Source organism: Ricinus communis, chromosome 5 (genome assembly GCF_019578655.1).
Source record: "Ricinus communis isolate WT05 ecotype wild-type chromosome 5, ASM1957865v1, whole genome shotgun sequence".
Taxonomy (NCBI): Eukaryota; Viridiplantae; Streptophyta; class Magnoliopsida; order Malpighiales; family Euphorbiaceae; genus Ricinus; species Ricinus communis.
The window spans coordinates 27255693-27277900 of record NC_063260.1 but is presented as its reverse complement, the minus strand read 5'-3'; the positions used below and the strand labels follow the sequence as shown (position 1 = coordinate 27277900).

At 34.8% G+C, this 22208-nt stretch overlaps 6 protein-coding genes across 12 annotated transcripts; 5 read left to right on the top strand and 1 right to left on the bottom strand.

Annotated features, from left to right (window-relative positions):
- Positions 1-1341: 1341 nt before the first annotated feature.
- LOC8278484 lies at positions 1342-2770 on the top strand. The gene has a single exon (XM_002518910.4). It carries the CDS (start codon positions 1433-1435, stop codon positions 2522-2524), a length of 1092 nt encoding a protein of 363 aa, XP_002518956.3. The 5' UTR covers positions 1342-1432; the 3' UTR covers positions 2525-2770.
- Positions 2771-4265: 1495 nt separating this feature from the next.
- On the top strand, positions 4266-7441 carry LOC8278483 (WAT1-related protein At3g30340). The gene is made up of 6 exons (XM_002518909.4): positions 4266-5675; positions 5916-5978; positions 6106-6222; positions 6315-6729; positions 6809-6960; positions 7061-7441. Exons 1-6 carry the CDS (start codon positions 5482-5484, stop codon positions 7227-7229), a joined length of 1110 nt encoding a protein of 369 aa, XP_002518955.1. The 5' UTR covers positions 4266-5481; the 3' UTR covers positions 7230-7441.
- A 1537-nt stretch (positions 7442-8978) lies between these two features.
- On the bottom strand, positions 8979-9847 carry LOC8278482. Its single transcript, XM_002518908.4, has one exon. The coding sequence runs from the start codon at positions 9731-9733 to the stop codon at positions 9236-9238; it is 498 nt and encodes a 165-aa protein (XP_002518954.1). The 5' UTR covers positions 9734-9847; the 3' UTR covers positions 8979-9235.
- Positions 9848-10765: 918 nt separating this feature from the next.
- Positions 10766-16908, top strand: LOC8278481. 7 transcript variants are annotated; one of them, XR_007215856.1, is made up of 10 exons: positions 10766-11075; positions 11185-11447; positions 11941-12075; positions 12160-12202; positions 12679-12735; positions 12839-12953; positions 13812-13942; positions 14247-14316; positions 14420-14497; positions 14680-15259. XR_007215856.1 is itself a non-coding variant. In XM_048374010.1 (8 exons), exons 2-7 carry the CDS (start codon positions 11185-11187, stop codon positions 13940-13942), a joined length of 744 nt encoding a protein of 247 aa, XP_048229967.1. In that variant the 5' UTR covers positions 10766-11075; the 3' UTR covers positions 16684-16908. The 7 variants fall into 7 exon arrangements, 4 of the variants coding, with proteins under 4 accessions (XP_048229967.1, XP_015574538.1, XP_002518953.1 ...); XR_003079069.2 differs by having other exon boundaries at positions 14646-15259; XR_007215857.1 differs by lacking the exon at positions 14247-14316 and having other exon boundaries at positions 14646-15259.
- On the top strand, positions 15865-19762 carry LOC8278480 (protein NTM1-like 9). The gene is made up of 6 exons (XM_048374007.1): positions 15865-16327; positions 16684-16976; positions 17580-17888; positions 18012-18395; positions 18666-19073; positions 19165-19762. Exons 1-6 carry the CDS (start codon positions 16162-16164, stop codon positions 19474-19476), a joined length of 1872 nt encoding a protein of 623 aa, XP_048229964.1. The 5' UTR covers positions 15865-16161; the 3' UTR covers positions 19477-19762.
- A 759-nt stretch (positions 19763-20521) lies between these two features.
- On the top strand, positions 20522-21038 carry LOC107261227. Its single transcript, XM_015718974.3, has one exon. It carries the CDS (start codon positions 20695-20697, stop codon positions 20869-20871), a length of 177 nt encoding a protein of 58 aa, XP_015574460.1. The 5' UTR covers positions 20522-20694; the 3' UTR covers positions 20872-21038.
- Positions 21039-22208: the final 1170 nt, after the last annotated feature.

The following is a 22208-nucleotide window of genomic DNA, read 5'->3' as shown; positions in this document are numbered from 1 at the left end:
ATAATGAAAGGGGTAATCCTATTTACCTCTGTATTTTTTCATATTATACTAATTACCTATAATATTTGAAAAATATATTTTTTCATCATTCTATTTTGTAATTTTATACTAAAAACTACCTCTATCAAAAATTATGTTAGAGAATCGTTAATTATGTTTAATTTTATACTATTTGCCCTCTGATTATTTTTGTAATATACAAATTGCCTCGTATATTTTATTTATTGCACTAAAATCCCTTTGCATTTTAAAAGTCAATGCAATTAAAGAACTAAATTGATAAAAAAATTTAATTTAATCCTCAAACTTCTTATAAAAGTTATAATTCTATTGAAATAAAATTAATAATAAAAATAATATCTATTTTATTTTAACAATTAAAGTTAAATTATATAAATTTTTAATATTTTAATTAATATAAATACTTTTAAAATATTTAAATTTTATTAGAATTTAATTATGCTAAAATTTAGAGTAATTAAAAAACTCACTACAAACATATTTAATTATGCTAAAATTCATTTTACTATTATTTCACTTGACCAACTCATTTAAATAAAAATATTGATAAAATAAAAATAAAGATTAAATTAATAAATAAACTTATTATAATGAAATATTATTATCAATTAAATATAAATTTATCAGATAAACTTAAAAATACAATTAAAAAATATTAATATCAAACATGTACTTTTTAATGTGAATATAAAATCTAATTTCTATATAAATCCATAACGTATATAAAATATTAAATTTAAAGTCGCCTAAATCTAATTCTGTACTTTCTGAATCTGTCCTATTAAAATTGAATAGAATCAGATACTTGAAAATATGCAAGCTGTTGCAATCCCTACTCTCCCCATCCCGCAGTTGCAAAACCTCTTCTTTCAGGATGCCGGGGAACAACTTCTAGGGATCAAATGTTGGAACCTCATGGGTATGGATAAGGTAATGGACGTATTGTTGCAATGCTAACAAGATACTAGCTTTTCTACGGAATTCGTACATCCAAAGTTACAAGTTGTATCTTCAACTACATAAGAAGAAAAAGATAAGAAACCATTGGAATGGAAAGAAATCATTCATCACAATACGTGCAGTTATGTCATTCTAATAAACCGGAGTCCATCCACCTGCAATTCAATCAAGAGTTATAGCTGAAAAGAAAAGTCTATATTAAATTCAAAATGATGGTACAGAATTTGGTGCAACACATGATGAACGTAGCATCATCCTAATCACACCCGATAATGCTGTTGTAAAATATAGTAAAAAAATTGGTTAGAAGTGAATCATTTCAAAATAATACGAGTATAATACAATTATTTTAATCCCATGTCGATATAAACAACACGGCCTGCAACAGCGACATCCTTTTTAGTCCAATTTATTAACAAGCTCAAATAGTCATTTCGTTGCTTGTCCGTACATGAAATCTGCAGATACCGTTTCAGGGGAGCACCAGTATAAGAAAACCAGACCCTTTACACTGGTACGGTTCGATTTAGTCGCAGGAGGTAGCATGGGAGCACCAACTGATGGTTTGCGAGGAAGAAGGAAGTCATCATCAAGAGGACACCACAGGTTTGTCGGAATCAGACAGAGACCATCCGGCAGATGGGTTGCAGAGATCAAGGACTCCTTGCAGAAGGTTAGGCTTTGGCTTGGAACTTTTGACACTGCAGAAGAAGCAGCTCGCGCTTATGATGATGCAGCCCGGGCCTTGCGCGGTGATAATGCGCGCACCAACTTTGAATTGCCTCAGTCAACATCAAATTCTGGTGGTGCCCGTGCAGGTCTTGCGGATAACATTGAGCCCTTCTCCTTTGAGGATGTTTGTGGAACGGGGACTGAAGCGGAGGGGATTCTTGGTGCACTCAAGGCCAAGCTGCTCGATGGAAAGGGACTGCGGGTGCTACCGCCAGCTAATTGTGATCCAGCTGTGCAACCTGGTGCTGGTGCTGTTGCAAGTACAACTCACAACAATAGTGTTAGGAGGGAGCTGGCATCAGCAAGTGATCATATTGTTTGGCATGGGATTGGAACTCTGAACCCTCTTCAGGTTTCCAGCAATCCAGGGTATTGTAAGGCTGACCTTCTTATTGATCATGGTAACATGGTGACAGGCCATGTTCCAGCTCAACTACATCTAAAAACTGCTGGTAGAACAAATTTGGTGTGGTCTAATGTACCAGCGTATGAAGGGGCCTGGCCTACACAAGTGAATCATATTCCTGAGAGTGCGCCCTTTGTCTCTGGTGCTACTACTACTACTACTGGTACATGGCAACTTGCTGGGGCAACTGAACCAACTACTGATATGGGATACTGTACTGTACAAATGCCAACAAGCAGTATTCCTAAAATGGATGCAACGAGCATGCGTATGCCGCACATGGATGGAGCAGAAGAAGTTGTCTGGTCAGCGGAGCAACAACTGATGCACTGTGAGAACAGCGGATGGACCGGTGCTAATGCCTCTTGGGATCCTTTCCTCTATGTATCCTCAGTGCTAGGGTGACACCAACTGATCACTCGCCATCATTGTCTTTACTTTTTGTCTTTTATTTTGCGTGACTTTGGACAAGCAACATATTTAGCTAGCTACTCATTCTTTTCCTTCTTCCCCATAAACTCCCGCTTAGTGCTCAACTTCGATTTTGGTTCCCGGGGGAGTTTTCAGTATGTGTATTCTATTATATTTACCTGATATGCTAGATTTTCGATATTGTTAATAATTGAAGGAGCTGTACTGCCTTTCCTACAATTTTATTCTCCATTTTTCCATATGCTTGCTCCCTCTGAACAACAACAAAAACAATATATAGTACTATCCGGTACGTATTCCATGGTACTAAGCAGAGTGATCAGAACATGAAAATACTGACGAAACAAAAGATAAGCAGACCCAGATCAATTATAAAAGATCGAAATTCAACCTAACTTAGATCAGTTTGACTTAGTCTGCGACATTGATGCTATCATAAACTATGAATGAGAGAATAAATTATTAATTATATTCTGCTATAGTCCAAAAAGATTACAGCTTTTTCCCGTCTCTCTGTTGCTCTGGGCTAAGATGATTACTTTAATTATGGAGACCCAATTCAACATCGATATTGTCAAATTATATGTAAAGTATTGTTTAGGTGAATGCTAAATTTATATATGATCAGTCATCACATATTAAAAAAGTGCAACTCTGAAATATATCAAAGGGAAGAAGGAACCAAGGAATTTGTAAATAAACAGATCAAATAATGAAAACCCACTCCGTCAAGCCTGAGTATCCACTAATTTGTTCCTTGAAAGGAAATAAAAAAGGAAGGAGGGGGGGTGTCAAAAACTCCAAGGACTACTCAGGGACTAACCTGGGATATATCATACCAAGGTAATCATGTTATAACCACGTTCCTAGGAGTGTTTGATGATATTGCTGCTCTAACTAATAACTACAACTGCTACTAATCACCACAGGTACTTTTCATAATTAAGAACCTGCCATGGAATAGCTGACAACCGTGGAATATATGGCAGTACCGTTTAAAAGAAAATCCTTATGTTTAACATGCACTGAGACAAAAATGAAAATGCTCTTTGGAAAAAGTAAACTGGTTTAATATTCCAATGAGATTTGCCCAATTATGTACTTTCAGCTATGTGTTTTCAAGAATACTACTTTTCAATCTTATATTTGTGGTCTGTCGGCTAAAATTCTCATTCTAATAAGGTGTAGAGTACTTTATAGTAGGCATTATTAGAAATTACTTATTATGTAAAATAGAAAGTTAAAAGGATTAATGGAAAGATATTATGTTTTCTTTTTGTCATTTTATGTTTTGGCAATGGACATATCAATAATATATAGTTTAAGTTAGATGATAAAGATAAAAATTTTAAAAATACAGAGACGAAAGTGTAAGTAATATTTGTAATTATCCTTCTTTGGTTGGTTTCAGTATAATTTTGGAATGCAACCAAATGAAATGCCCATAGTTGGTGATCCTAAATGATCAACTACTTAATAATTTCCTGGCTAAATCAATTGAAGTTGGTATAGCTTCCTGTCCTTTATGTTGATTCTAGTTTTATTAAAAGTGCATTCCAATTGACCACTGGGCTTAGTTTCCTGAAAGAAAGCAGGTGGGGGCCAGTTGAAGGATAAATAGTACGGCTGTATACAAGATGTTAAATGAATGGATGGAGGTGGCTGTTCCAAAAAGTTGAACTTTGGAATATAGAATCGCGCACAGCTTGTGAATGCTGTATAATTATTGAAGAAAAAGGCGCCGCAGAAGGGGTGAGGGGCTCCTCCTAAAAGCATCATCTTCTTCTACACATTCCTGCTTCTAAAGATTGCGAATCTGCAGTACATTATCCCATATATGCATATAATATGCATGGCCTGCTCACTAGCAGCCTATTCCATTGCTTTTCAAATACTCCGCAAGCCCTATAATTTTGGCTTCGAAACGTGTCGATGGCTTAATTTTGGAGGGTATTTATGCACTTCCATAAGAGAATAAGATATTAGAAAAGGCACAAAAGAGCATTTTCTTTGGATTTTATTTTAATCCAATACTCATTGCCAGGCTGCGTGTATTTCTAGAAAAGAATCAAGTACTGAGCAACCAAAAGATGGACTGGTTGATTGGCATGGAGTTCCGTCACTTAATGGAACTGATTAAGGAATACTGATAAACTTGGATTACAAGATTGTGGAAACAAAAGAGTCAGACATGAAGAACTGGGATCGTTGAAATGGGGACTGCTGCCTATGATTTTTCTGTTAGTTGATACGTGAAAGCGTTTGGTATTTTTTTTAAAGTTATTTTCACCATCATTTCATCTGAATCACAAGAAGATTTGACATATTATTCTTGCTTTCCAGATTATAAGTGCATGTAAGAATGCTGCTCATTCTGTTTCGAAGATGAAGTATTAGATGCTATGTACAGGGTCCTGAGAAGAGTATCAAATTTACTTCCACTCAAAAGATGCCGATGAGCTATATATGGCAAGAGTAATGATCAATAAAAAGAAGGGGAAAAAGAAAGGCGAGCTTAACTGACATAATAAACATCAAACAGATAAAGCCTGTAAGGAAATTAATGGGCGTGAAAGGATTACACTTCTCTTAGAGATGAGATCACGCATTGATGCTTCACTGTTTAGTGTCAACCTGGCAAATGATTCCCATAATCTCCCATTTGTTAAAAAGGATCAGTCAAAACAAAGGGAAAAAAATAAAATAAAAGAGAATACATATATTAAACTATTGTCAAAGTTGGTTGCTTAAAGCATTGATGTGATCTGAAGAATTTGATCTTGCTTTATTCCTACTTATTCCAGAGCTCACCGTCTATTTAGAGCACCAGATGACTGGCTGAGATGTATCGATGTGCTATAGTTGATAGCAGAAATTCTTTTTGACAGGTCTTACTGCTCCTTCTCCTCCTTCAAAGAGTGCTGAATTAAATGGCCGATGATATAAAGAGCTGCAATAAGTGGAAACCTTTCATTGTGATGTTAGCAGTTGATTTTGCCTTTGCCGTTGTGAATATTCTTCTTAAGAAAGTCCTTGATGAGGGGATTAATCATTTGGTTCTTATCACATACCGCCTTTTAATTTCTGCTGGTTTCTTAGGCCCCATAGGCTACTTCTGTGAAAGGTAGGATCTTTTCGCCCTCCCCATTTTCCACTCATTTCTGCTTGTAGAACTTGCCTGGAGCTGGCGAAGCTCTATATTAGCAACTTATATATTGGTCTTGGTTGGCTGTAGAAGTTCTATGCCCATCCAGTAAGAACTTGATTAATTAAGTGAATAAGAGGACTCTGGTTTTCTACTTTTCTCCTGTCATTGTTATCTTATAGATTATATACATATATATGTGCCATGATTTGCTTGCAGGAATAGCAGAACAAAGCTCACATTTCGCATCACATGTTACCTCTTCGTGAGTGCAATTATTGGGTATGTAGTATTTTAATCTTAGCACATGGTCAAAATAGAATTCCACTTGTTAGTGCATTTTCATATTTTTCCATACAGTAGCTAACAAAACCACAGGGAAAAACCAACGGATACTTTTGTTTTGTAGGGCATCACTAACGCAATTTGTCTTCCTTCTTGGTATCCAATATACATCTGCTACATTTGCGTGTGCCTTCATCAACATAGTGCCTGTAGTCACATTTATAGTGGCATTGCCTTTTGGGTATGCATCAATGATTAGCACCTAAGTTTTATTGTTCAGGAAATGGTAGCTTAGTCTCTTTCTGCTGTCATTCAATTATGCTGATATTGCAGGATGGAGAATGTAAATATAAAATCGAATAGCGGAAGAGCTAAAGTAGTGGGGACTTTGGTATGTGTTGGAGGTGCCATGCTGTTGACTCTTTATAGAGGAATGCCTTTATTCAGCCATCCACAATCACGGAGTATACATCAAGCCATTCAACATGGTATCAACCCGAATTACACTAAAAGAGCAGAAAGATGGACAATTGGGTGTGTGGCATTGATTGTAGGAGTTCTTCTGTGGTCTTCATGGTTTATACTTCAATCAAATGTTAGCAAGAGATTTCCCTACCAATACTCTAGCACTGCCATTATGACCTTCTTCGGAGCCATCCAGTCTGCGGTGTTATGCTTTTCCACAGAAAGGAATCTCTCTATCTGGATTCTCAAGGGAAAAATAGAAATCCTAACTGTCCTGTACGCTGTAAGTAGCAAAGCCTTGGGAAGTAAAGTTCACTAGAATTATAAACAAATAAAAAGCCTTATTTGCTGGTTTATATCAGGGAATGGTGGGATCAGGCCTGTGCTATGTAGCGATGTCATGGTGTGTAAAGAAAAGGGGCCCTGTCTTCACTTCAGCATTCAGTCCCCTGGTTCAGATAATGGCAGCCATGATTGATATCCCTATCTTGCATGAGGAACTCCACCTGGGCAGGTGCTCCTTATCCTCTTAAATATAACCTCCTACATACTAGCATATATTTATCTTAATTATTGCCCATTTTTGCTTTGGCATTGGGGCATTGAACAAGCAGCTTGCTAGGATCCATCATTGTGATAATTGGACTCTACATTCTGCTGTGGGGTAAGAATAGAGAGATGCAAAATCATGCAACAAAAGTCGCTCAAGAAGCTGAAGAGATTAAAGAACAAGAGCCGCAATCACAAGTGATTACTGTCCCCTGTGATGCAAGGTGTTCTTAGCGGACAAATTATCTGATGTTCTCTTGCAATTAATCGTGCTCCACCGACTCTTCTCTGGTGTTGGGACTCTTCTCTGGTGCTGTATTTCAGAGTTTATCAATAAAATTTGCTTGCGGTATTTTCTAACTCAATATAAGGCTTCAGGATTAGTGTTCTAGAACTTGACATTGTTAAAGTTACCAATCTTACTACTACTCTAGTTGAGATTCTAATTTTGAAATTTTAAATTTAAATTTTATATAAAGATGTTTGGCTGTAAGACTTAACTTTTCCATCTACAAGCACTTTTCATGAATTTCACATTACTCCTTTTTTGTTGAATAATATACCTTCAAAATGTATATCCGTTACTCCCTTTTAGTTAAAGAATATAATTCTAGAAGAAAGGAATTTTTTTTTTTTCATAAAGTGGTAGAGAATAAATCGCCACATTTGAAAAAGAAAAATTTCGAACTCAAAATCTCGACTTCAAACACTAAGTATCTAGCCACCGGACTAAAATATGATGATTGTTTGTAATAAATTCAAGAATTATTGTACTATTGTTTATATAATTTATAAGTTTAGTGATGCTGTATTCTTTAAAAAAATATATATATTTACATATTCACACAATAAATGATGTTATATATAAAAAATTAAATAAAAAACTAACATTGTTTAGCCCAAAATTGAAATTAGACTAATCCAAACCCAGTGAAACCAATATCTTATGTGCATAGCTTTTAGCCCCCATAACTTTTGTTTAAGGTTTTTATTTTAAATTATATAATTTTTATAATAAAGAGTATTTACATATAAAAAGTAAAATATTTTATTTAAATTTAATAAATTTTCTATATTTTATTTTATTTTTATAAATATTAATAGTATTAATTTATTTATTTGTTATTTTAATTTCTATCAATAAAAAAATAACAATTACAAATATCAATTAAGTCAAACGTACAGAAATATATAGTGTATTTATTAAATATAGAATAAAGAATAAATTTGACTTTTTATACGTAAAGAGATAAATTAATTCTCTATTTATATTTAAAAAATAAAGAGTACATTTAACATGTTTTAATAGAATGATGGAAATGAAAGTTTAAAATTGTGAAAAGTTACACATAGAGAGAACTCTGGGAGAGTTGCGAATTCGGACAACTGTGCACATTATACGAAGACAGTTATATTTGGAGTTAACCCCCAATTGTCCGACGACACTGTACTATAAACTCTAATAAAACTTGTTAAGCCTTGTTATTTTAATTTCAAGGTCTTCTGCCTTTTGTGCTCTTCTTTCTTCTTTACAAAAATTCCACCAAATTCTCTTTCTATTCTCCAAAATTTAGTTTAACCAAGTCTTTAAATTCTGAATTTGTTTAAGCACGATCTTAATTAGCATTTGTAATAGAAATAGCTGACTGCATAAGCAAAGGGCTGAGGCTTTTGCAAGGAGAAGGGTTGAAGAGGGAGCTTTCCTAGCAGAACCATCAATTCAAGTAGCAATCCTTGGGAGAGGGGGCCTGTAGTTTATTTTATATATATATATATTTGGTTAAATACTTCCATTAGGGGTTTATATTTGCCCCCACCACTGATCAAAAGTTTTGGATCTGAGTCACTGCCAACATAGCCTTGGCCTCTTGAAAATGGTCTATGGATATGCAAGCAATCTTTATTAATTAGATGATGAAATAAAGCATGTAGACTTAAATATATTACTAAGACCACTGCCAAATGGAAAAAGAATCAAGAAAATTCAAAACGGTAACGTAGAGTAATAATACTTTGTAGCCAATACTTGGAGATTACACATAATGAAGCACCGAACACACATGGTTTTCTGTGGGACTTTTATTCACACTCGCAAACATACTGGAACATACAATACAAACAAGCTGCAACAATATGCAGATCACTGATAGTATTAATTAAAGTAATTTAGTTATTAGCGTGTAATTTATATATAGTAATTAAAAGACCAAGTGGATATGCCTGCAACCTCCAACAAGTCTTCAATCGGAGTGTTCAGTTTGTTGGTCTGATTTGAAAGCTTCCGTTTCCTTTTTCTTGCCTTTCCTTGCATGCCTGTCTGGTTTATGGCCATGGGGTTGCTCAAAAAAGTCAGAGATGTCCAAATGAACACCGGGGTCATTGGTGCTGTAGCTGCTGCCAAACATTATAGAGTTGTTCACAGCTTGGAAATTGCTGTTGACATAGGTACCCAATGCTTCAGGCTGGTCATCGCCTGAAACCCCTTGAGGAGTAGTGCCTTTCTCATCCAGCTCGCTCCGCATTGTTGCTCCAGTGTTCGTTCCAGCAAGCGTGATGATTCTTATGCCGTGTTCATCCTCCTCTGTCTGGCGGTGGTGATGGGATGCACCAGGCTTGTGTAAATCCCCAACACGAGATGTAATTGCATTGACCATGTCCCTCACTTCACGATCAAATGGTTTATGCTTGTTTGCATCGGAGGATGATTGGGTTGTCTTATTAGTTGTTTCAGAAAGCATGGTTACTGGTATTGTTTGGAGGATTTGGGCAGCACTGGCATTGGCATTGGCGATTTAAGAGGAGACGGTTCTTACTTCTTAGGGAAAGGGAAGGGAATAACTTAGATGACAATGCAAGGATTTTGGCTTTATTTTATTCTCCGGACTCTGAAACGAATGAAAGGATTATATTTGCTTGGCCTTTTGATCTTTTGTGAAACCTACGCTCAATCTTTTTTGCTATTTTATTTTTCATATATGTAGTTTCTGGCAGGTACAATATATATGAAGTACAGAAAGCAAACAAATAAGACCCCTTTTTGCTTATTTCTTCTTCTTCAGGCTCCATCAGTTTCACCCTTTTAAGTTAAAACAACTTACGTATTCTTAAAACAAAGCATACGCAGGAGGGTCATGTGTCTATCCAGCATTAGGAAGCATAGCTTAGATAGAGCTCCTTTTGGGAATCTTTTATTTTGCATTTTCACATTAGATGTGCTTCTTTTCCTATATCTTTTGTCTCAATAATTCTTCACCTATAATAAAATATTTATAGTATATATATATACACATGCATATTTTAAAAATATTATTTCACATATACCGTCTTATCAATATAAATTACATTAGTTATTTTACTCAATAAAATAGGTAATAAAATAAAATAGCTCTTGAAGTTTATGAAAGATTTGATGTAGTTGGCTGGTGAATTTTATTTTATTTTTTTAATTTTAATTTGTTAGAGATTATAAGCCATACAATTTTCTTATAACTGTCATTTAAAGGTTATTACGTCTTGATTAATAGTTTTTATAATATAAAAAATTGTAGAATGATATTGTATTTAAAAAATAAACTCAATTTTTATAAATAAGATGTTAAAATATATAATTTTATTAGTGATACCGACTAAGTGAAAATTATATACACGTATACATAATATATAGAATAAAGCAATTGGAATTGTAAATAAAAAAAATAAAGAATTTTATGGAAATTCATAAATAATCTTGGTAATTTAAAACAGGAAAATTATGGAGATATATCTAAAGAAAAAAAATAAAATAATGGGATAGGGGAATGCAAGAATTTTGCGTGATAAGTGAGTGAGTGGCACAGCAGAAATTGACAATAGAGCGGATAACAGCTGACACATAATTGTTTTTGTTCTTGTTCTTGTTCTTACAACTTCCCAAATCTGATGAGTTTTTTGTTATTATCCCTATTGGATAAATCATAAGTTTCCATTAAAAGTAGTACCTAAACCTAGTACTCTCCTAATCTCTGTAGCTGCTGTATTCTTCGTTTCCGTTCTCACCGTTACCAGAGATAAACCTCAATTAGCATTATCACTCCAGCCCAGGTATGCAATCTCCTTTCACTCTGTTCTTGTGTCATGTTTTTATTTGCTTGCCTTTTGAAATTTCATTCTTTGATTCAAGACTTCAATTCATTTTTAAACTTTGGATCAGATGCAGCATAATGATGCCTCCAATTTTGCTACTTACGACAAGTGTGGTAATTTACCTTCAACTCCCACTGACCTCGACCTTAATTCCCAATTGGCGTCACAAGATGTCAGGGACCCTGCCCCTGAACCTAACCCCTCAGTCCTCACCGTTAACGCCGACTCTCATGTCATTCAAATTGCCCCCTCTAAGGAGGACTTGCCCCCCGGCGATTCTCCCAAAAAGGGTTCTTTGACTAGGAACGAAAGTTCTCATGATCAATGCAGGTATGCCCTTTTCAATCATAGTCTATCTTCCCTCTTGCTTGACTCAATATGAAATTGATCCCTCTTATCCATCATGGACTTGTAATTTTTGTTTTTCTGCCTGATAGTTTCCATTATGCGCGTTACATGCTTTGCTTTTGCAGTCCAAATGCTACTTTAGTGCAGTATTCTTTAAAATGTTAGATAAAGAAATTAGCTTAGGAGCTCCTCATTTTTGCTCTTTCCACACCAGCAGATTGGTCGCCCGCAACATTTTGAACACAGTCAATAAGGTCACCCCAGACTGTTTCTGTAGTTCAATAATCAAAAGCTTTTAATTCTCATTTGACTGCATTTATTGAACTTGATTTCATATCAGATAAACAGGTCTAGAGCCATTATATTGGCAATATCTAATATTATAATTTGAATTCAGAACCATGATTTAGGCATTTTAAAGAATTGAATTTAAACCTGAGCAACAACCTAGATTACCTTGTATGCAATGCTTCAGAGTTTGTCAGCAGGAAAAGGAAGAAATACTCATAAATCTTGGATGCAAATGTAAAGGTGGTCTTGCAAAAGCCCACCGCTCCTGTATAGACACTTGGTTCCATACAAGAGGATCAAACAAATGCGAAATTTGTCAGTAAGTGATTCACCATGTTTTTTCGTACTTTATAGTTGGCACAGGTCTGAAGAATGCCTCAATATGATTTAACTCTTTATGCAGAGAGGTAGCTGTAAATGTGTCGCCTCCAGAATCTCAGCCAAGTGTAGGTATTCTGTGTCTGAGTGTGCAATTTGTTATGAACTTGGAAAAGTGCCCTTGGAACCTTCCACCATTTTGGTCTACTCTAAATTTGGATGTATTTTTAAGGTTTTGTGTTTTGATGTGCTCATATTATCATTATGGATTTCCCTTCAATTAAAACATTGGCTTACGAAATCATGATGTCATTGTCAATTTAGTTGCAAAAATAACTAAATATTGAGCATGAAGCTAAGTGGCTTTTTACAAAAATGGGAACAATAAAATTTCTAGTATGTATCCCTGTGGGAATGCCTTGCTTACAGAAATTGGCCGGATTATGGTCCATGAGCCCATTGTTCAGTTTGGCTTCTGCTAAAGTTAAGGGAGTAGTCATTCTCATAAATATTTGACAATAAAAGAAGTCCAGTGGTAGTAACACTACTTTTTGGTTTTGTTTTGATCTGCTGTTTTGTAATCTGACTTGTGTTTGTGGGGCAGACAAACTACTGGGTTTGGAGGGTTGATCCAACCTTTAGACCACGAGATCCTGAAAGGGTAAGGAGATTAATGCAGTAATCTGCCACTGTCATGTTCATACTTATCTTTTGAGGAGAAAATATTTGTTGTGATGACTTTGAAACCCTTGTATATGAAGCAGGGTTGTTTTAGTCCACTTTGGGTGGCATTCTCAATCCTTATTGGTGGTCTCCTGTTGGATGTGCTGATATCCATTACTCTTGGTGTTTCTGCCCTGCCTGTTAACATTATTATTGGTAAGCAACACTTACACTTGATGGTGCTAATCCAATTCTTCTGCAATATGGGTCGTGATTGATAAAGCTGAAAATAAGATTTTGTACCATTGATGTGTTGTGGGGGGTGGAGAGATTCCCTGTAATAGTGAACCTTTATGTTCCCTTGTCGAACAAGGTGAGAACTATTGAGGAATTTAACTTGCCCTCATTTTTTGGCCGAGTTACCATGTAAACTTGCCGTCATACAAAGAATTTAAATTTGCCTCAATAAGTAGTTTTTGATCCCATTGTCCATAATGTGTAAGGAAGCTTAAAAGATACCATGTAAAATTAAAAAAATTCATGTTCTGCATATCAAAACATTTAAATCTGACTATAGTAAGACGAAGGGAAAAAAAAAGAATTTCAATAAAATGATGTTATTGTTCAACACGATTTCAATTTTATCTTCTCTATTTTGTCTTGTATCTGTCTTATGTGACGCATGCTAAATTCTATTCTATATGTTAGTTATTTTTATTCCAAATTTCATTGTTCTGCCAAAATCATTTAAATAAGAAATGTTATGGATCAGTTTGAATGAATTTAATCATGTGGGTTCTACTGCATAGGTACCTGTTTTTACCAAATAAATTTGATGAATTTTGTGCATTATTCTGTATAATGGATGATCTATGATAATTCAAAATAGCTGGATTGCAACTGTTCTATGTAAATTATCATGCGCATACTTAAGATAAACAGTTTACTAGATTTACTTAAATAAGAACATCACCAAGAAAAAGGTTCATAATACTGTATACGTATGAGGATCTTATAGTTAAATAAGATCATTCCATTCACTCACAATTCTATCTTTATATTTGCTTTTCACAGGCGTTATTGTTGTGCTTGGACTTGGAACAGCACTTCGGTTAGCCCTGGAATTCTGCCATGAGTGGAGTTTTCGTAGAGTAGTGCAAAGGGTGGATTCCAATGTGCCTCTTGGGTATCATGCAGCTTTGTAGGTAAATCTGTACAGAACTCCTTATCTATAGTATATAGTATACAGAACACCGTACAGTTTGTTTTGTTGGTACTAGTGTTGATTGATGCTTACTGGTTCACATTTTGATTTCCCAATTTGTTGGGAACTTCATTTTCCATTTTCTCATTTGGATGAATAGATATTTTGTTCAGTTGAATTATAAGTAGATTCTATTTGGATTAGCTACCTTATGACGTTTCCCAGCTGCTTAATTGGTCATTTTTGTTGATAGTTTGAAACAATAGTCTGCTGTTTTAAATACCAGTTTGCTCTGCTACTTGCAGCGTCGGATGTTTTAGCAAATAGTTCAGTTAGCCAAAGTGGGATTTTGGTTTCCGATATGCCTAGTCTTGGGTAATTTAGTGGCTTCCTGTTCTTGTTGAATTATATATTTGGACTTCCTTTTGTTGTTTTCAGAGTTCTGTATCTTAGTGACCTGTATTTGTTGTACCTGTAGATCTTGTTGAATGGATGAGATTTTAATTGTTAAAAAGAAAAAGATACATTCGGTGGAAGAAGGATTCTTGCACAAAAGGTAGAATTATAAAAGAAATAGCAGCGTAGTCAGCAACCGCAAGAAAAATGTGCATGTTAATACTTTGTTAGCGCCTAAACTTATTGGTGCTTTACCCTTTTCTTCTTTAATTTTGTTTTGATGAAAATGGAAATGTCATAATTTGCAGATATATGGAGTTACTGGATGCCTAATCATTGCAGGTATTGGATTTATGGCACTTGCCGCAAAGAAACCAGATGGCTTAAATCAATGGTGCTGAATATCTGTGTTTCTTTCCCATACAAACCTCTGCATGACATTTGGTGTGTAGTTCGTTGGGGCATTTTTGATATGATGCAGGCCAAAGCTTCTAATAAAAACATGAAATAAATTAATAAAACAACTTGAATGGCAATCAGAGAAAAAAAGAAAGGAATTTGTAGTTCTTCTTAGTTGGTAATTTTACTAGTTTTATATATAGAGGGTTCATTTTTGTATGGGAAAGATCCAGCTTTTTAAAAGCAGAAATTAGGGAAAGAAAAATTGTTGGGAGTGGTAATGGCACGTGAACAAATTTTAATAAACATCAAGCTGCAGACGAAAAAGGGGCAAAAGTGAAAAGGAAAAGAATAATGGGTTGCGGTCGAAGCTAGAGAGAGAGAGAGAGAGAGCCTTATGTTCATACGCCAAACATTGCCATAAAAGAGTATTTAATTATATAAACAGGTGGAAATATCTTGTATAATTTGGTAATGAAACAGCGCCAGGATAAACCGAGTATTTAAGACCAGGCGGTGTCAATCAGTAAGGTTTTATCTTTTTCTTCTTCTTTTTTTACCTTAATGTGGTTAGACTCCAATGAAACTTGCAAGTCATTGGTTCATAAGTGAATCACAGTGTTGAAAATGAAAAATTAACTGCTGATCTATATATCAATTTGTAAGATTCAAATTTGTTCAATAATATATATTTAATTTTTAACACAAATTTTTTTATTTTAATATTTTAACAAATATGTAATTTTATAATTTTTTGTATTAAATTATTAATTTATTTGTATTTTTAATTAAATATTAATATTAATATTAAAATTTAGTATTTTAATTATATTTTGATATTATATTATTCAATAGATAATTCTCTAATAAGATAATAACACTAATTTTATTTTAAAAATAATATATTAATTATAAATTATTTTTATAATTAAATAGTAATTTTAATTTTAAAAGATAATATCTAGAATTACTTTTAAAATAATTATTGATTTTAGAAATAATAATATCAATTATATTGAATTTTTAATTTATATAATATTAAAATTAGTTAATAAATATATTTTTTAAATTTTTTTTATATAATATAATTTTAAAATTTTAAAAACTAAATACATTTAAAAATAATTAGTTTGTTATTATCCTAATCCAACCAACCAATCGCACGACATGATATTGTGTTTGTGATGTTGTCGTGTCGTCCTCCGATAGGCTAGCCATAAAATAGCGGTATGAATGGGAAAAAGAGAACACCATGTCATATTTGTATGACGGCGAACAACACAAAATTCAAAAGTTTACAAATTGCAATAAAAACTGTGCAGTTGCTTCTTCACTCCCACTTTTCCATTATTTTCTTTATCTTAGCGCATAAGCCAGCGACCACACCATATTTCCCGTAGCATCTGAATCAGCACAGGAAAAGAAATGGCGGTGTTGCACATGGAATCCCTGCCACTGGGTTTTAGATTCAGGCCGACGGACGAAGAGCTGATAAATCACTACCTCAGGCTGAAGATCAACGGCCGTGATTCTGAAGTGGACGTCATCTCTGAAGTCGATGTTTGCAAATGGGAGCCCTGGGATTTACCTGGTTCAGTTTCCTACAAAATAAAAAACTCCTTTCTTTTTTCTTTTCTTTTGATATTTGCCGAATATTAAAATAAAAGTAATAAATTTAATTAGGAAGGAACAATTCTTATGAATCTTGGATCAATTTCTTTTCCGTTACAGCACTATGAATAATTCTTCTTTTGCATATCTGTCGGTTCCTTAATCTTTAAGATTTCCCTCTCTATTAAAAACTCTTCCTAATTCTCAATTTGAGGTTTCTCTACTAGAATTTCCAATATCTCTACAGTAGTAGCTTTTTTCTTTCTTTCTTTTTTTTTTTTTAAAGAAAATTACAAATGCTTTGCTTTGAACTTCTAGTATTCTTATCGGTGTCAGGTCTATCAGTAATAAAGACAGATGATCCCGAATGGTTCTTCTTCTGCCCGCGTGACCGCAAGTATCCCAACGGTCAGCGTTCCAACAGGGCCACCGATGCTGGCTACTGGAAAGCAACAGGCAAGGACCGCACCATCAGAGCTCGAAAGTCAGGGTCCAATCCTATCTGTATTGGCATGAAAAAGACTTTGGTTTTCTATAGGGGGCGTGCTCCAAAGGGGGAGCGCACCAATTGGATTATGCACGAGTATCGCCCTACTCTTAAAGATCTTGATGGTTCTGCCCCTGGCCAGGTTACTTTCTTTTCCCTTACCTTACCTTTTTTTTGACCTGCATCTTCCAGTAATTCTGTCTACTTTCTATGTGTTATGCGATAAAAAGAACTGTTTAAATTTCCAACATTCTTTGTACTGGCCTTAAGCATTGTATTTTCTCTTATGCGATTATATACACATTTCTTTTGTCAAATGTTGCCCATTCTTGGCGAAACATGGAAGCATTTGTCCCTTTTATTGAAGACCTCCTCGGATGCTAAGTTTTTCTAGTTCTTAGTTTTTCTCAGGCTCTTTGCTTGACTTCACTGATTTTGTGTTATAGTGTTCCTTAGGTATTGCTGTTCTCGCATTTTCCGTATAGAGTTTTGTGGTATCTTCTGTTGACTTGTTACTGTTCTAAAATGCACATACTGATGGAATATTGATGAAAAAGTGGTGAATGAATATTGGCATTTAAAGTCTTGAGAGTTTCTCTTTTAAACTCAATTTGTGAGTTTACCTATTGTTCTTCTCTAGCTTTTTCCATATATTTTATATCTTTCCTGGGTAGATATATTTCTTCTAGTTTGATGCTATTTATACTAGTAAATTAATCAGTTCCTCCCTCATCTGGTTACATAGGGTGTTTTTGTCCTCTGTCGCTTATTCCGGAAACCAGAAGAGAAGTCTGATATTGTAAAATATGATGAAGTAGAGCAAACTGGATACTCCCCTACCACTTCGAAGTCCTCACCTGATGACACCTCATCAGATATAGTTCAAGAAACAGAAACATCTGTCATGCAAGTAGGGAAACAATCTGAAGGGATAACAAGTTGGACGGTAGATGATTCAGATAACATGATCTCTAGTGCTTCATTACATGTGGATAGCTGTTGCAATAGTCACTCGGAAGTCGAAGATCATGCAGCAGAAGCGACAGCTTTGGGAGTGAGCACCAGATTGTATTGCTATTGGAATTCTATAGGCCACTGCATACGAGTTTATCTTCATGAAAGTCTGCATGTTCTTAGTGCTTTGTTTAATAACTTCCGTATTTTTGGCCTTTTATAGGTATATCCACCACTGGAGGAAGATTCTAATTTATTTGAGCCCATGACTGGTGAAATTGATTGCAAAGTTTTCTCCCCAATGCCATATGATACTCATGCGGGCCTAGCGCATTACATGGATTCCCCTTATGCATGTGATTTTGGCAATGATGATAATGGTTTCAATTTTATGGATGGCACTAGTGAACCTGATGTCTCCCTAACGGAGTTGTTGGGTGAGGTATTTAATAACAACGATGACTATTCTGGTGAAAGGTTAACCACTCTAAAGAACTCGATTGTTGGAAGTGAGACTCAGTTGCCTGCTCGTATACCATGGCAAAACTTCCATATCAAGGATAATGGCGCATACAATGAAACCAACAAGGGAATGGCTCAGGTCCAGGTAAATTGCTTACTGCTGATATCTGTTCACCACTATTTTGCACCACTCTGAACCTTTCCGTGTTTAGCTTTATGGCTGTGAAAATGTTAAATTCCATGTAGTAATCTTATTTCCCTTATATAGCAAGATTTGATCGCTCAGATTTTGTCCCCATAGCTAATAATGAAATTTAAGACATTTGTAAATCAATTAGTTGTCTTTTGCATGTATTATTAGAATGACTAGGTGATGGGAGCCTCATTATGTTTTTATAACATGGAAATATTGCAGATGCAAGCATCATACGGATATTGGAGAACTCAAACATCATCCTTTGATGAAGAACTTGGAAGAAGTAATATTTGTGACCTTGGCCATGAGTCTGTTAAGCAGGATGCTCCATCTGCTCTTTCTGCAGTGGGACCATCCTTCAATTTATTCAATGACATGGAAGAATCAATCAAGGAATTGAGTCCTGGAAACCAACGCAGTGCTGTCGGTGGAACTGGGATTAAGATTAGAACCCGCCAGCCTCAGGTGCGCTCTCATGCAGATAACTTTGCAAGTCAGGGCACTGCTCCAAGAAGACTCCGTTTGCAGATGAAAATTGCTACAGTGCCTGCTGGAAAGGGAGTGGAAAGAGACGCAAGTCACAGAAGCCTAGGAGATGAAGATGAAGTTCAATCGGGTGCAACAGAGGTAAGTGTCATCAGGTGTTGGTGCAATGTATGAATCCTTGTAGAGCGGACCTATTTTTGATTGACCTGGTATAATTTGTCACTTGATGCAGGCAGCAAATGCTGAAGATCATAATCCTGCCTTTGATGAACTGCAGAAGGAAAGGCAGCTAGACAATTCAAAGGAGAGCGAAAAGATTACCAAGGAATCTTCTTTGAATTTAAGGTTGAGGGTGAAACAGAATGGTAAATCTGGCAGCAGTGAGATAGAGTCGTCGGCATTACCTGATTTAGCTCCAGTAAAACGGGGCCGCAGTTCATCATCAGTTTATATAGTTGGGATTCTGTTAGTCCTTGTCCTTTTCCTAGTTCTTGTTGGAATGTGGATAAAGATTACTTGTATTATGAAGTCGGTCAGACTATAGAATGGTTATAGGCGTAGTTTGTCCTTGAGGAGGATGGTGTAGTCTTATAATTATAATGGTGCATGCGTAGGTCGAGGGAGCAGCAATGTGCAGTACTGGGTGATGTTTATCTCTGATGTGCAGTCGTTGGTTAGGTAAAAAAAAGTGGAATTATGGCTTTACTCATGAACTGGGTATAAACATTACATTTTTTATTTCTCCCCCGGTGGTTGATTTGGCTTTGTTACACATTGGCGGTGTATTTAACCAAATTTGAATCCCAAAAAAATAGTCTTTTTATGTTTTATCTTTCTATATTGTAGGTTCCTTTTCAATTATTAGTTTAGTATAAGGAAATTTATTAAATTTATCGCATTTAATACAAATATATTAAAAAATAATTTTAATTAAAAAAAGTTATATTTTTTAATTCGCAGGATAAATATTTTTGGGGAGAAAAGGAGTAGCATTCTAGCAGTCTGATTTTAAGCTGGAGTAGTTTAGGAAAATTTACGGTTCTTACTTTTTACCTTGAATTTTAAACCCAAAGGTGGATGTATAACATTAAAATGGCGGGAATAGTTATCTAAATATTCTAGCTTAGCTCTTACACGTAAGACACCCAAAACCCTAATAGAAAATATTGCTGCTTTAAGAATAATAAGATATTGTCGGGTCGAGAGGAGATTAATTTAACAATTCTGAAGTTTATCTAAACTGATAAAAGTTAAGAATAATAAAATGATACAAAAGTGGTGCCAACTGGTGTAGGACTAATCTTTAAATAGAACTATTAGGATGAGTGATGACTTAACTATAGCAATGATGTATGGTGGAAGGAGAGGATAAGGATAAAAAACAATAGAATAGACAAAAAAAACAAAGGAAAAAATGGTATCATAGTCTTATTCCTGAGGAAGGCCACGTGGTGGGTAAGTACAGCAGGGCAGGGCAGCACACTGGAAAAGCAAAGTGCTATCTTCTGCTAATTGATGGCGCCGTGGTAATTGCCATTGAAACGCAAAACTAACACAATCCACCGAATCCCAAAATCTAGACGGATTTCATCTATTTCGTCTAGTCTGCTAAAGAGAAGAGAGATAACCAGAACCCAAAGTGGCTGTTGACAAGAGAAAAATAAAATAAAAGAGGAAATATCCTATAAAAGGAAATCCAATCTTCAAAGTCTCTTATCGAGCAGAGGTGGGACTTGAATTTTATAAAAAGAAAGAGAGAAAGATGATACTGGTAGCAATAGTTGCAGAGCTGATGGAGGAGTACACAGCGCTGCTGGGAAGGGTGCTGGAGCACATATTTCATGATGCCCCTTTCCCAAGGCGAGTTCGTTTTCTCATTCTCCGCAGTCTTCCTTTCGCTTCCTCTTCTCATCCCCTTTTACTTCCAGCACCTGCTTAATTTTAGTCTTTTTCCACAGGACTCTGCATTGTACATTCTTTCTATCTTGTGTAGAGAATTATGAGGTAGCAAAATTTCAGTTTTTTTTTCTTTTTTCTTTTCTGTGCGTGTTTGAATCGGTCGAGTATCTGCTAATTTTACATGATATGATATGATTGATTATGCTAGAAGGTGTTTTATTTTGTTTCCAATCCTTGCCGTCGCCTGGAATCCATCAATGTGCGGCTTTCCAGACAGTGATCAGGATAGAGATGAGATTAGTTATTTGATTATTAGTTTTTCTTATTTCGGACATGATAGAGTAGCATTGCATCAGACAGGGACAGGTGGCCTTGTTAGAAGTGTGTAGAAGAAGGGTACATTATTTTATTTGATCGGAGGCATGATCTTAAGAACAGCAGGGACCCAATCTAGTACGCTAATATGTCAATGCAGCGAGTGAGAAGTTTGGAGAGGGTGGGCCAACCTCCATTTTCTGCCTTACTTCTAGAAATGAATAGTTGGACTGAGATACAAAAAATAGATTTTAAATTTTTTAACTTTAAATATTAGTCTTAAAATTATTTACAAACTGTTATTCGTTTTTGATAAAATTATAAATTCATAAAAGGATAATTTTTGGAATTTATAAAACAATCTAAAATTAAAATTGAGATATTCCAATCCCAAAAGCTAAACGCACTTTACATATTAATGCCCGAACCCAATACCTGAAATTCCTATTCTAAGAGAAATTATTATGTAGTGAAGGAATATTCTAAGAATCGACATTTTTGTTTTAAGAAAATAAATTGGGTCCGGCAGTTGCTGCCTTCTTCATAACGTGCCTACTACAAGTAAAATATAGCGAGATAATTTAATTGATAAAATGTAGATTTTATTAACAAAAATTTGGTGCGTTAAGAATTGAGTTTCATTCTGCATAAATCCAACTAAATAACCAGAACCAGAACTAACTGAGAGGTTAGAATTATATATAAATATTTAGAGTTTTAATAATATTAATTTTTATATATAATATGATAAAAATATATATTTTTACTTCATTTAAATTTAATTGTCTATTTTCATATAATATTAACAAAAAGAAAAAAAATATAGAGTTAAATACTTAAAAAAAAAACTTAATTGGATGTGTTTTTGTCAAAATCTAAAATTAAGATGCATAGATTACTATTTGCAAGGCCTAGCAAAAAAATTACGAGCTCCAAGGGACATTTTACAATTATTATTATTTATATTAAAAGTTATTTATGAGATAGTATTTAGTAGAGATAATGATACTTATACTTTTATCTACCAAATAGACTTATATTTATATACTTATCTCTAGAGAT

Coding starts and splice junctions, on each gene's coding strand:
- LOC8278483 (XM_002518909.4), top strand. CDS start 5,482: ATGGCCGATGATATAAAGAGCTGCAATAAGTGGAAACCTTTCATTGTG. Junction 5,676..5,915: donor ATAGGCTACTTCTGTGAAAG/GTAGGATCTTTT, acceptor ATTTGCTTGCAG/GAATAGCAGAACAAAGCTCA. Junction 5,979..6,105: donor TTCGTGAGTGCAATTATTGG/GTATGTAGTATT, acceptor TTTGTTTTGTAG/GGCATCACTAACGCAATTTG.
- LOC8278482 (XM_002518908.4), bottom strand. CDS start 9,733: ATGCTTTCTGAAACAACTAATAAGACAACCCAATCATCCTCCGATGCA.
- LOC107261227 (XM_015718974.3), top strand. CDS start 20,695: ATGATACTGGTAGCAATAGTTGCAGAGCTGATGGAGGAGTACACAGCG.
- LOC8278481 (XM_048374010.1), top strand. CDS start 11,185: ATGCAGCATAATGATGCCTCCAATTTTGCTACTTACGACAAGTGTGGT. Junction 12,076..12,159: donor AACAAATGCGAAATTTGTCA/GTAAGTGATTCA, acceptor CTCTTTATGCAG/AGAGGTAGCTGTAAATGTGT. Junction 12,736..12,838: donor GACCACGAGATCCTGAAAGG/GTAAGGAGATTA, acceptor TATATGAAGCAG/GGTTGTTTTAGTCCACTTTG.
- LOC8278480 (XM_048374007.1), top strand. CDS start 16,162: ATGGCGGTGTTGCACATGGAATCCCTGCCACTGGGTTTTAGATTCAGG. Junction 16,328..16,683: donor GGAGCCCTGGGATTTACCTG/GTTCAGTTTCCT, acceptor TATCGGTGTCAG/GTCTATCAGTAATAAAGACA. Junction 17,889..18,011: donor CAGAAGCGACAGCTTTGGGA/GTGAGCACCAGA, acceptor GGCCTTTTATAG/GTATATCCACCACTGGAGGA.
- LOC8278484 (XM_002518910.4), top strand. CDS start 1,433: ATGAAATCTGCAGATACCGTTTCAGGGGAGCACCAGTATAAGAAAACC.